Source organism: Ostrea edulis, chromosome 6 (assembly GCF_947568905.1).
Source record: "Ostrea edulis chromosome 6, xbOstEdul1.1, whole genome shotgun sequence".
Taxonomy (NCBI): Eukaryota; Metazoa; Mollusca; class Bivalvia; order Ostreida; family Ostreidae; genus Ostrea; species Ostrea edulis.
In genome coordinates this window covers 86,404,362-86,419,675 of record NC_079169.1, presented here as the reverse complement: position 1 = coordinate 86,419,675, position 15,314 = coordinate 86,404,362, and the positions used below count along the sequence as shown (strand labels likewise).

General features: G+C 34.5%; 1 protein-coding gene across 1 annotated transcript in view; it reads right to left on the bottom strand.

The window, feature by feature from the left end:
- Window positions 1-15,015, bottom strand: part of LOC125646667 (gamma-aminobutyric acid type B receptor subunit 2-like) — an 89,697-nt gene extending 74,682 nt beyond the window's left edge. Inside the window, exon 1 of the mRNA XM_048873155.2 lies at window positions 14,753-15,015. Within this exon, the coding sequence (XP_048729112.2) occupies window positions 14,753-14,977 (225 nt within the window). The 5' untranslated portion in view covers window positions 14,978-15,015. The remainder of the gene's footprint in view (window positions 1-14,752) is intronic.
- Window positions 15,016-15,314: the final 299 nt, after the last annotated feature.

Below are 15,314 nucleotides of genomic sequence, written 5' to 3'. Positions count from 1 at the left end.
TGTTTCCATGGTGACATATTACACTTGGCATTGTTGATGTATTTACTTACATGTACCTCGCTGTTGATTTTAATACAGTGCTAGATTTAATTGTATACAGAATTCAATTGCAACTAAAAGAGCAAAATGTTAATTTTCTTTGTTGAAAAGAGTGAAAGAGAATAATTTGAATGTTGAGACAACCCTTTCTGTACTTGATATATGTTATATTGTTTCCCCACCATGGATTTAACGTCTCCGAAGGAGTGAAAAATTATCAAGAGGGACGTTACGTGGAAAATTATCAAGAGGGACGTTACGTGAAAAATTATCAAAAGGGGCGTTACACAATTACTGTGAATGTGAAACATGGGAATTTCACACAGCCCCACATATTGAGAAAGAACATGTTGATTTTATAGAAAGAATTACGTTTTTCCCTGAAATCTACAAATAATCTATATTCTAAATTCGGAAGGTACAAAGAAAACTTAGACTTCTGAAATATTAGTGTAAAACACGCATTACAAATAATTGTATTCTTTAAACATGTTATAAACAACTGTTTTGTGGGTATAAAAACAGCACGGAAAATTGTAGAAACTGGTCAAGTTTGGGTCCTGGAAAATATTGGGAACAACAACTTGGTAATTTTAAACAATTCTCTTTACTTGTGGAACAGCGTCTTACTGCTGGGTTGTTTTTTATTTGTTACCGCTTGTTTGAGTGTTTTAGAAAGTTTGTCAAAACATATTTTGTATAAAGATATTTTTAATCGATTTTGTGTCCTCAAATATCTTTAAAGTAACAATTGTTGTTATCATAAAAATCGATTACAAAAGATGAAGAGAAAACAGAAAACAAAGTGGGTTCCCGTAAATTTTTTCCGTGACTCTAATCCGACCGAGAACATTTTTCTGGATTGAATCGTATTCCGATGAAACGCGACTTGTCAAAGGAAAGCGAGAAACACCCGGAACACGGTCACCCAGGAAAGGCAAAAGTTTCAAAACCTGTCGAAAATGTAAATAATTGATTGTATGACGAATATTGGCGTCCAACGATTCAAATGTTAATGACTATGTGTTATAATGATTATAAATACACTGTTTATAGGGGGAGCATTCAATTATTCTCATGGGCCCGACAGGACTCGACCCTCCATAAATTATTAGAAACTTTGCATCTTCGAATCAATTACTAGTATATTCCAGCTGGCAGTGTATTGATTCAAGTACATCTTACGAATTCCTTGTTTAACTAGTGAATGGAGTACATGCATATAATCTAGAAATGTATAAATCCACACTCGTAGTAGTTGGGCTCCGTCAAAAAGACCATGAGGGAACATGTTTTAGAAAATAGATATACATGTAAATGTAGCCTCGCAAGACTGCTTTCCGATGAAAAAAAATGTTTGGAAAACCGTGATGTTGCAATGTTCTTATGACGTGAAGCAATATACAATGTAAAATAGTTATATCAATTTGTATTTTCAATTTAATTCTAACGTATAAAGGGCTTCGATTTTATATCTTGACTTGATAATTATTATAGAGATATGTTGTAGCATCAGCAACCTTATTGCAGATATCCAAAGGGAAATGGTGAAAATAGCGTGGGAATGTATGAATCTTCTAAAGAAGCGCTAGACCAAACAAGCCAAAACCTACATTGTACATGCATTGACATTAGATGTTTATCCATAACGATTTTTGTTGTATTATACCATAAACCTTAATAAATTTATTACAATGAAAACAAAAACCATTACTTTTTATTGTCAGAAAATTATGCAAAATGCAAATCACGTGATTCACGACACAGAAATACTTTGAATATGTAATAAGAAACGATCCCTTCGAAATGTCTGGGTATTTTTCATTGAATATAATGCTTATAAAACGAAAACGGAAGCATATACTAGTTAGTGACATCCCGCGAGACAATAATGTTAATAATTCATCAAAGTCAGATAATCAAAATTTATAATAATTCTCTGCATTATGGATCCTGGAAATAAAATTTTATAAATGAATTTCTAGATCTAATCGATGGATTATCCCAGTCAATTGTGAAATTAAGTAATCTAATTTCCGACTTCGCTTTCCGATTGTTTTCACGTCACAAGTGTGTTACCGCGAGACAACCAAAGACAAATCCCTCATATCCCAAGTGGAAAATTCGACACCGTCATTTCTTGAATTTTAGGAACACTCAAATGTCCTATCAAAACACTAATATCAAATGTTAATATAACCAGAGAGTGAGAAAACCACCTTTCAGAAATAATCCTAAGGTGCATTCTGAATTCCTACAGAACAAAGAAATTTCTGATGGGAAGTTTTTCATTAAAGGACATTTCGTTCATGTTCTGCTAATTATTCGAGTTGACGCTGTCAGTCTAGGGATGTTTATAGTGTTAACACGGTATCGTGTTGACTTCGAATACATTGACATATCGCGAGACCGTATACACATTGCATTTGCTCAGCTAAAAACTCCACTTGAAATAGTAACTTTGATCCTTCCACCATTCAAGGCTGACGAATCCTTGTTCTTGTTCGCCTAATTCTTGTAACAAACCTAACTTTTCTTCCCTGTATGAAATAACAAAACCTAACCTTTCTTCCCTGTATGAAATAACAAAACCTAACCTTTGTTCCCTGTATAAATTAAATAACAAAACCTAACCTTTCTTCCCTGTATAAAATAATAAACCTAACCTTTCTTCCCTGTATAAAATAATAAACCTAACCTTTCTTCCCTGTATGAAATAATAAACCTAATCTTTCTTCCCTGTATGGTTCCAGTTCTAACCCCTGTTCGCCATCCAAAATGATATCCTAAACCATTGAAGTGCCCCATCTGAAATCATTTACACCCCGTCTAAAATAATAGCCCCAACAACTCCTTCCCGTGGCCGTCCCAATCCTCGTCTCTCGTATTTATACATGTGATCTTTACCTGCCTTTCTACTTAATGTTTCTTCAAAGGAGTTGCTTCTGATCTGTTCAGTATTTGTATGTGATTCATGACTGCATGTTCCTCATGTACCAATGTTTATGATTTAAGTGAATAAACTGACCTGGACAGTCTAGAATAATGACCCTAATCCTTGCACCCCATCTGAAATAATAACCTAAGTTTTGTCTTCTAGCCCCTACGTCTCCACTAAATTCTTAACGCCTACTCCCACCCCGTCTGTAATAATGAACCTAACTGTTGAATACTGTGTAAAATGATAACCCCAACCCTTGTTCTAAGCTGTAATATCTAATTAAAATATCCACACGATATTTGTTGAATGAAGCATTTCGCAAATAATACTAGGCTTTGTGCAATCTTGGTACTTTCCAAGAATTCCTTTGGTATTAGAGACCATTAAGATCTGTGCGAATTTCTGTAAACAAACACCAGACAATTATACTTTGATGTAATTAAATGAGATTTTGTTAGAAGCATCTGTGAAGAGGAGGGAATATGGTAGATTTCTATTTCTATGCTTGCGGGCCAATAAAATTAATTGGAAATCGTATCCACCTGTCTCTATCTTAATGAAACAATTAAAAGTTTTTGTCATCCAGATACATGAATATTTGATCGATTTAAATAATATCTCATAATTGACAGCTTGAAATATTATAAAAGAAAAGGCATGTAAAGAAAGATCGATCAAAAATTATGCCATAGAACTAGAACTGCACATTACGATGAATTCTTGGTTTTACAATTTACTCGTCATTTTACTTCACTGAGCAAAGAATGACTGATGTTATCAATTCAAAGAGATCAGACACAAATTCTAAAAATATAAAAATTGTCTTCTCTCTATCTTCATGTACATCACGTAGAGTATAAATACAAGTATAGTCATGATATGCATGCTAGTGTTGAAATATGACTTATTCCTTATTTCTCTCCGCGCCAGAAGGCTGTTGCCCACCCACTTATTTCTGTCCTTAGCCATGTTTGTGGGTTTTTTAAAATTATAGTTTGGTGGTATTCCAGCTCGACCATACAGCTGCAATTCATCTTTTTTTTTTAATTGTTCTTCTCCAAGTGGTCTTAGATCTTCTTAGAGCACGTTTCCCCTCTAGCTACCAACCTAGGGGGAGGGGAGGGGCTATTCTGCAGTCATCGTTGTCTTCCTCCTGATTATACGACTACCGTCTCCAAATAAGCTATTTCGTCCTATATTTCAAAATCATCGTAAAAGTTTTTGGTTGTTATATTAAACAAAACATCAAAATACATATAAAAATGCATGGTGTTTGAATAGCTTTCGTCGACGTTTGGTAAATGAGATTAATGGATTTGTAATTTTCACGCCCATAACAAAGAGTAGATCAGTTCAGGTGATAAGTATAATCGCCAATACATAATATCTTCATCACATATCAACACTATTAAAATATCATGATTTCAAGAAACTAAAAAAGAAGATTGAATGATTGGACATATCTAAACATACCTAGCCTAAAAGCAGACATGCAATTTAGTTTTTTGCATGGTTGTCATTGAGCGGCCTTGAAACGCCGCATACTACATTTAATCGGTAGACAAGCAGTGCTGCAGTATCATACTTGTGCGATGGGGTAATTGTTGTAAAGAGAAGATATGCACGAAGTATAACACATTTCGTATATCATTATAGATATCATTCTAAGAGTGGCACCAAACCAATTCACAAGTTCGATGCCTTCGTGAAAATATTCAAAATCTTGTCTCGCAAGTGGATTGAATACAATTTTTAAATAAAGCAACCACAAGTGATGAATACAATTTACAAAGTAAAATACCAGTAAACTCCATTTACAAATACAGCACCGCAAGTAAAATACCAGTAAACTCCATTTACAAATACAGCACCGCAAGTAAAATACCAGTAAACTCCATTTACAAATACAGCACCGCAAGTAAAATACCAGTAAACTCCATTTACAAATACAGCACCGCAAGTAAAATACTAGTAAACTCCATTTACAAATACAGCACCGCAAGTAAAATACCTGTAAACTCCATTTACAAATACAGCATCGCAAGTAAAATACTAGTAAACTCCATTTACAAATACAGCACCGCAAGTAAAATACCAGTAAACTCCATTTACAAATACAGCACCACAAGTAAAATACTAGTAAACTCCATTTACAAATACAGTACCACAAGTAAAATACTAGTAAACTCCATTTACAAATACAGCATCGCAAGTAAAATACTAGTAAACTCCATTTACAAATACAGCACCGCAAGTAAAATACTAGTAAACTCCATTTACAAATACAGCACCGCAAGTAAAATACTAGTAAACTCCATTTACAAATACAGCACCACAAGTGAAATACTAGTAAACTCCATTTACAAATACAGCACCACAAGTGAAATACTAGTAAACTCCATTTACAAATACAGAACCCCAAATGAAATACATGTATATATCATTTTCAAATATTTGCATTCACTGAATCTATTCTCTTATACATTGTATTTCTTGCAAACCAGTTCGATCAAATTTTTTGTTACCATCTGTCCGCGTAATCATTACCAAATATGGGGCGTCGTCAAGGTCAAAGGGTACATTGGCTGTTCCGTTTAAAGTAACGACATGGTCAACGATATATTTAAGTACTTAAATCTAGTTTATATTTTTATATATAAATTAACAGTGCAGAAAAAAAATTACGCGGGTTATGATTGTTTTCTGCAATGTTCGCTACCTTCATCACCCAATACAGCAACAGAGAAAGCATTTTATTGTTTAGATAAAGAACAATTAAGTTCCTGTTTATTATATGTTTATTTCCACAGTTTCCCAAAGCAATTGCTTATCATGAACTTCCCAGTATAAAAATGTGTCAGTGTAAGAGTAATTCCTGCAAACATACAAAAAGAAACAAAACATCCAGACGTCAGTGGCGTAGCTTCCATTGAGGCAACCGAGGCAGCTGCCTCGGTAAAAAAAAAACCCACACCTTTTACGTTGTTAAAACCCCCAGACCCCCTGCCTCGGTAATATTCGAACCCAAGCTACGCCTATGGACGTTTTATGTTTTACACACAATGTCAAAAAACTGAATTCAGCATAATTTCTATAAGGTAATAGATATTGCAATGATTGCATGATATATATATATATATATATATATATATATATATATATATATATATATATATCGTTATTTTTACACATTGAACATATCATTACGTATTATAAAAATAACACCAGCAAAATTTACATTACATATATTTAACTACTGAAAACCCTTACTATTAAAAAAAAGGATCAGACTTGAAAAACATCAATATCTAAAGCAATACTATTAACTGGTAAATAATCGTACATGCACTAATCTTTTTCATAAAGTAAATGCTACCGTGTTTCGACATATAACCTTTTTAGCTCACCCGAGTTGATGTAAATCGGTTAGTCAGCACGTCTGCGTGTCATCAGCTTTTCTTATTTTCTTTTCAAGAACTTTGAACTAACCATACTTGACACATAAAGCACTCTTGGGTAAAACGGATTCCAGTCTGTTCAAATGAAGGACCAAATTGCCTTCCAAGAAAGATCAAATGACAAAAATATGGGAAGAAAGATAAAGTGTATTGTGAATTCTTCTCAGGAAGCAATAAAAGCATCGGGGAAGCCAACATGAACATGGGAGGATCCAGGATTTCAGTTTAGGGCGTATAACAAAAATGTTGAGACTGAAGGCCGCATGTCGGCTCAGGGCGAAACCTTAATAGAACCAGGGGATGAGGCTCCCGGAAATTTCCGTGTTTTATTGTAATTTGATAATGACATCTGTTGTGAAACTAATAGCAATTCAATACACATGCTGCAGTCTAATTTGGGATGTCATGTTTGATAGAACTGCTGGCTCCGTGTCTAACATCGGGTTTTTTGTTGTTGGTTTTTTTTATCTGTTTTTTATAGACAGACTTGCAAAAATTTATTGATTTATATATTTGATAAAATGTTAATTGGGAATTGACACAAATTTTAGTCAGCCTATTCAGTATGTAGAGATATTCAATTTCTTCATGAAAAAATAAACTGATGTCATCATTAACCTTCACGAAACACGAAATCATTCTGTGACACGTCATTGCTAGGTACAAGTACTATGTCATTCTGAATTTTTGTTTTTAATATCCCTTAATCAAAACATAAACATTGGAAACAGAATTCATCAGGATGAATTTATAATTAAAACACAGAGGTGCTATGGTTGAATGACAAACACAAATCAGACTCAAATGCAGGAAAACCCTATCGTAAATATTTTAAATCCAAGCAGCCTATTGATTCAAGATTTTTCACTAGCCAGACAGTCTAATGCTGAAACATTTTCTACAATCCAATCGCTGTTTTTAATGTTCCGTTTCATTTTCAACAGAATAAAACCTAAACCGGTTTATAAACAGTGAGATTAAAGAAGTGATACGATTTTGATAATATTTTTAAATGCTCTATTCCGAAGAATTGATTCTAATTATTCATGTTCTTTCGGCTTGGGGTAATTTATGGAGTGGAGCGAAGTGGAGTCGTGGAGTCATGGAGAGGAGTCTCTGTGCTTCATAACTTTACTATCCCCCAACTGTCACTCTTTATTTTAGAGTAATGTAACTCAACACCCTCATCCGGTACAAATAGGTGTGTTGCATACACATCTGTCAAAGCCCCTTCATCCAAGGGAGAAACATGAACTTTTATTTCCATTCATCTTCTTTGTTTGGCTAGTTATGTACACTGTATTTATTTATTTATGAGGGGGAGGGTAAATTATGAAATAAAAATGAAGAGCATTAAGTATGTGTTGGGTTTTTTTTCCATTAAATATAAAATTGTTTTTACGTGTATTTTCTCAATTTTTTTGAAAGTATACTGGTTTATAAAATATGTTATAAATAAATATATAACTAGTTTCTGTATTCAGTAATGCATGTTTTTTTTATTATTTTATTTGTATGCATTTCTATATCAAAGTCCTGTGTTGTGGTTTGTAAATGTATATTTTATACATGATAAACATGAATATTTTATTGATTGACTCCACTCCACGATTCCACTCCGCTCCACTCCATAAATTGCCCCAAGCCGAACATGAACTTCATAAAAATTGTGAATTTTAAAAAATGTCTTCTGATAAAGGACACATAATACGGGATATCGGAACTAGAAAACTTTGGAACTCTTCAGAAAAAGAAGTTTGGAAAATTTGGGCAACTTTTGATGGTTAAAAACGACTCATTCCTAATACAAACATATCTGCCTAGTTTGAAGGTTATTTTTCAGAATGTTGCTAGTGAACGCCATAGTAACAAAAACATGAGTTATTGGATTAAATTTCCGATGTTTGGTAGCGGAGATGACACAAAAGAAATTATTTCCTCTACCGTATGCACGTATATACATATGTGGATATTTACTTCATGAGATTTATTTTCTCGATTCATTAAAACAACTGACCGCTATGAAATGATATATATAATCACAATTTATGCATCGATCTCCAAACACGTAGCAACATGTAACACCCCCCCCCCCCCCTTCCCGTTTTCTTGACGCGTGACATACTTATTACGTTATTATCACATACAACACTTGTTATTAGTCACTTGTTATAGTTGCGATGAAAGGTAGTAGAAATACAAGGTTGAGCCGATGTATTGAACTCATACATGTACTGAAGGAAACCCCCTCCCCCTTTGAGTTTACGATTTTGGGGTTTGGACAGAACTGCTTTTCTTGCTAAGATTTTTTTTCTCTACAAATATAATGACACCTTTCTTCTGTTTGTTCGCCACCCCTTAACTTTCAAAAATAATGCTAAACTATGCTGAACTCACTACATCTTATACTAATCATAAATAACTAAGTGCTTGTCTACTGAAAGTTGCACAAGTTAACGCAGAAGACGTGATCTCGTTGGGCATACTAAATATCAAAACCCCGACGGAATTGGAGACGAAATAATGGTTCCGACATTCCGTATTGCATCAAACTTTGAAAATTTTAGGAGCAGCACCCTTCTCCCCTCTTAAGTAAGTCAGTAATGAAGTTTCAAGTATGTTCAAGAAATGACCTCAGGCTAGTGTGAATCAACAATCAACTGTACAGATTCACAGATTCAAAGAACTACAGTGTAGGTACGGTTGTAATGGTACAAAAGCCTAAATTTCCTACATTTTTCATGTTGTTTACTTTGAATAGATACTAGCATAATCGCAAAGTAGATGTAAAGTGTGAACAATAAATCTATAAATAGAACCTTTAAAAGCCTTGCTAAGCAACATACGTAATAGTTAATCCCACCATATTTACCAGAAATTCACATTTTGGAGGCAAATTTTGCCATAAAAATGTAAAACTCATGTAGCCCACGTAACAGGGGATGCAGTTCTATTTAACTTGTAGTCATGAGGCAGACCAAGTAAGAAAAATATTATATTTTGAGCAAGTTTCAACACGTTATATAATTAAATCTTTTATCATTTTGATAAGAAAATGAGGCTGTAATTAACACACGACACATCGGCATGTGTGCACATGTAAGTGAATTTTTTTCACTCGTAAACAGTAAGAAGGTGTGGACGTACAGGCTTCCCGATTCAGTATAGAAGAATATGTTTACAAAAGTATACGATAATAAGATTGATTGATTAAATATTGTTTAACATCCCTCCCGAGAATCTTTCACTCATATGGGGACGTCAACACTGCTGGCGAAGAGCTGCAAAATTTAGGCCTATGCTCAGCGCTTACGGCCTTGGGCAGGGAGGGATCTTTATTGTGCCACACCTGCTGTGACACGGGACCTCGGTTTCTGCGGTCTCATCGGAAGGACCGCCCCATTTAGTCGCCTCTTACGACAAGCAAGGGTTACTGAGGACCTACTCTTACCCGGATCCTCACGGGACACGATAATAAGAATGTTTTACATCTTTAATATAGTCCTTATCAGTATTTATTTTTCTTTTCTTTTGAATATATAGGTTTACAATTAACAACATTTATGTTCAATGCAGACAGCCGAAAATTAAGTCAGATCGATAATGTCTTTATGATCGGCACTGAAGTATATGTCTGTAACCAACGTACACTATATATAATAAGTATATGTCTGTAACCAACGTACACTATATATAATAAGTATATGTCTGTAACCAACGTACACTATATATAATATTAATACTTTTTTTCACTTTCATGATTAAACAAACGTAGCAGAAAGTATTATGAATAAACTTCTTATGCCTCGTGTGTTTGTTTACAAATATTTGACTGGTTCCCTATCGTACTAACTTTTGACAAACAGTCAGTTTATGTTTCCATGAATGTAAAATAAAATGAAAGAAATAAATCCTTGATATATTGCGTTTTCATTCACAAGCATAGAATGGCATAGTTCCAAAACTTGGAATTCACAACCAAAATAACTTTGTCTCACATAGACACACCTGCAGGCCTACCTCACATAGACACACCTGCAGGCCCACGACTACAAAACGCAGGATTATTCCACTGCACACATATTTGAATATTACACTACATTATTTTATGAAGTACCATACTTATATCTATATTTTGGTACAATAGTGTCCATATTTGGAGATTAGGTCTTTTAAGCTATATATCGTACCTAGTTCTTTGCTCAAACCATAGTACGGGTGGGGTACAGTGAAGTTTAACGCATGATCATACTGGGTATATTGCAGACGTACAAACTACATTTATAACCCAGTGGAGAATTACAGACGTACAAACTACATTTATAATCCATTGGAGAATTACAGACGTACAAACTATATTTATAATCCAGTGGAGAATTACAGACGTACAAACTATATTTATAATTCAGGGGAAAATTACAGACGTACAAAGACAGGGTACTGCATATAACAGAAGTCGTCTTTCCAGTTAGTTGTAAGTTTTCCTGTGTCTATTTTTAGCCAGCTGAATGGTTTTCAAGACTGGCATGGACCTTCTGGGACAAATTGTTGAGACCAAACAGAATCTATAGTCGTCAACAAATCTCTTGTGTGGCAGCTTCTGTACTTTTGTCTTACATGTAGACAAATAAAGCAATCTTTTTAATAAACCCAGTTAATTTAGATAGAACCTTTAACGCAATTGACATTTTATTTGTACATCAATGTGATATGTCCGTTTAATGACCCATACCACATCAGTTCCATAAAACAATTACACATTTATGATGAATGTCCGCCGGACATTGATTGACTATGAAAACAGATTCGTCAAGACCATTAACTCGAGAATGGTTTAAAAGAGTAACTTTGATCACAGACAGTCACAAGACGTGACATGATTAAGGTAAATTGTAACGGTATGGCAATATAATTTCCACTATTACACTTACTGCGTGAATGTAATGTTGAGGAGAAGCAGCGCTGACATATTTATACAGACATAATTGGTGGCTGTTACATAATTTCTGGAATATCTTTTGTTGGTCAAACAAGATCAAGCTATTCCTTTTACGTGCGGGTTTTAGGTCTTCTAAATCATTTATTTATTTTGTTGTTGTTCATTATTTGTTTTAGGAAGATAGAGGTTTTGAATTCAGATACATGTATGTTAAGGAAAAGCGTGAAATTCTTGGCTGGGAAAATACGGATCAACAATATAGCATCATGATTAAAATAATCTATAATACTATATACATGTATGCATATGTAAATCATTTCCAATCTAATTGTCCAGTAAATGTTATTTATGGAAATTCAATGGAATAAACAATATAGGTACTAAAATTAGAAGAAATACAAATTTCCTTCTCCACCTAGTCATTTGTGATACACAAAAGCTAAGAACGTTATGGTTACAGAATTTGTGAGATGTGCAGAGTAGTAAATGTACTCTAGCGACCAGTACAGAGGGAACTTATACTGTTTCGCTAGTGAGCTAGCTTTTTTCTAGTGATGTAGTAGAGTCCCTATCTTGATCACGCAAGTTAAGCAACGGCGAGCGTGATCAGTGCTACAGGTACATCAAAGAGCATGGCATAGTGTAGCATGGAACATGTTCGTGGAATTATAAAACTTTATTTATATAATGCAGGTATATTGATTTTGTTTAACAAGAAAAAGAGGGTTTATTTCGGTATTTCGGTCGGACTTTCCTTTGTCATGCACTGATAGAAAACTACAAACAATTAAAAACCACACAGCATACTCTGAGGTCTTGATACACTGGGTGACAAGTATTAAACTAGTGTACATAGAAAGTGCTGCTAGAATCATATGTTCAGAAGACTCTGGGATATCGGTAAAACTAAGGTTTCTTTTATACAATGAAATGATTTTGTATATAACGAAGGTGTCCAGTAAAAGCTGAGAAAATCCATAACTGGTTCCCTGTACTAAGTTCAAATTCTGGGTCATACGTGGCAGAGATGGAAAAGGGAGTGAAATTGACCATCGGTAAACATGTGATGTACCTCTTCGTTATAGTTACATGTACATGTAGCGTCAACGGTATTTCATACAGTGTTCGTAATAGGAACACACACACAAAGAAGGACACGGTGGAAAACAAGAGAATCATTCCGGAATCAGTGTCACCCGCGTTATTTAATTACTGTCAAACAGCTCGCAGTTATCAGTGACAGCCAACAGTCATGCGCAACGGCATTAAGCAGTGACTGCTAAAAACTGTCATCATATGACACAATGTCATGAAACAGTGATGCCATTATCAGACAATGTCATTAGATAGTGACGTCATCATCAAACACAATGTCCTTAAGTATCAGACACAATGTCATGAAGCGGTGACGTCATTATTAGACACAATGTCATTAATCAGTGACGTCATTATTAGCACAATGACGCAATAGCAAAACTTGACACTAAATTGTGAACTTATGTTACTATAACTATGTTGAATATTAATTTTGTTCATATTATATCATAAATTTTGAGAAAAATTCACAAAATATGAAATAATGAAAAATTTCAATTTAATGGGGTCTTTTTTCAAAAGGTTAGTTAGTTGATTGTATTTTGTTTAACGTCACTCTCAAGAATTTCTCACTCATATGGAGACGTCAACATTGCCGGTGAAGTGCTGTAAAATTTAAACATATGCTTGGCACATGTTTACAGCCTTTGAACACGGAGGGATCTTTATCGTTCCACAACTGCTGTGACTCGGAGCCTCGGTTTTTTGTGGTCTCATTTAGTCGCCTTTTACGACAAGCAGGGATTCTGAGGACCTATTCTAACCCGGATCCCCACAGAATTTTTCAAAAGGCATCTGAATTAATTTAGTTTATATTGATGCGTACATGTATGAAGAGGCTATACAGACATGATGATTGAAGCATAAATCTCCACAAATGGATTGTTGTAAACCAACATGCTAATGAAGTAAATATGACAGTGGATCGAGTTTCCTCGGAGTATGCATCAGGAATAAATTTCGTAACCATCTGTAAGTTCAAGGGTTCCACACCTGTGATGATCGTTATGATTGTAACCATTATTTTGCTACTACACGTATCTAAATAAATGGAATTGCTAATGAATGGCATTGGTGGTTTTGCTTGATTTTATTTGAGCACAGAAACAGTTTTCTTCTTCCAGGGAGTTGGTTTGGACTTTGAAAATACCGGGGATGACGCGGACTCGAGTAAAATTTGGAACCTCTTGGCTTGTACAACTGATGGGACCAACAAGTGAATGAAAGCTTTGTAAGAACCTCCATTAGATTAAAATGTTCACCAGTGGCGGATCCATTAGCACGTGTTACAGAGAGTTTATTCATGAAACAAAATCAAATTATTCATATGCAAGTATAATTATACTGTATAGCAGGATACAGATAGGAATTGTAATTTATCATTGAACTACTACAATTGTGCGTAAATCTAATTATTCAAAAGAAGAGAAGCGGGTACATTTATATCTTTACAAGTCTTCAGTCTGTAAATGGTTGATTCATCGAAGTTTTAGCTGATCATTACGATGTTTATCAAATTTTAATCCAACGACTGAACAAGAAATGTAATATGGAGTAATATATATCCCCAAGAAAGCAAATCTTAATACCCTGCTTGACAAGAACATTGACTGTCGTCAATGACATAAACATTACAACATGAGGATCCCCGGCCTAAGTCCACATTTCGTTGCGATTTCTACGATTTTGGCAATGGAATGGAATTATTTGAAAGCAAATGAATAACCATGAATTCGAAATATTAACTCCTCTCCTTTACATAGAATGATTCGGTGACACAAGTAATCTAACAAAATTTCAACCAGGATTGTCTCGAAACGTTTGCAATCGACGCCATTGTTTACTTTTTTGTTCGAGTTTCGGTTTTTGCTATGACGTAACTACATGTATGGTGGGCGGAGTTTACGCTTCGGCTGTGGATCGGTGTACTGTTGCCTTCGGGCCCAGTCAATAACTATAACCCCTTGCTATATTGTGTTGCCACAACGCTTTGACATAAGACACCGTATATATCAAAATAGGAATACAGGTGTATTTGTAATCAGTACCGAACATGTATTATACTTACCATTTCAATGAAGCGTATTATAAAATAAAATATTTTAAAGAAACTAATAATTTCATATAATACATATCAAACTCCACTCCGTACTGTTATTGCAGAGTAAAAACCAAACGTGATAGATCTATTCAATCCAGTGTAAACTTTATTCACTTTAGAAAACTCATTTTTTAAACTAGAAAATGAATCAAAACTTTGTAGAACAAATAAGTCCTTACCTCAGAGTTCTTCGACACAAATATTAGTTCGTGGTTTGGTAAAATGTCTGTCTTGTTAATCTCGTCAAACGCCACTTTAAAGAGTATATTATAAAAGTTCGCGTACTTCGACCAACTATCACCAGTAGAGCCCAGTATTCCTCCCACATGAAGAGGCACTTTAGTTTTCACGCAACCCAAACTTGTTAAGATTGCAAGAGCGTTGATGACCAGATAAAAGTACATCGTTTACAGCTGCGCACAGAGGCTGCAACTCGTACAATGAAGATGTTTGGAAACTAGCTCGCCTTTTAACACTAGCCTAAATCGATTATCTGTTGGCTTCTATCATTGTCGCCCGTTATTTACTCTGTATATACGAAGTGTCAAACAATGATAAACAATTATTATACTTTTCTTCTTTTCTGTCATTTTCTCTGCTTTACGATTGCTGTTCTCTTATTGGTATTTTTTTTTTACTTATGTATTTTTAATCAATTTTCAGAGAATATGTAATATGTTTGAGGGCATGAAAAATAATATGTTGGGATTTACGACTTCAAGTAATAAGTCAACACTGACT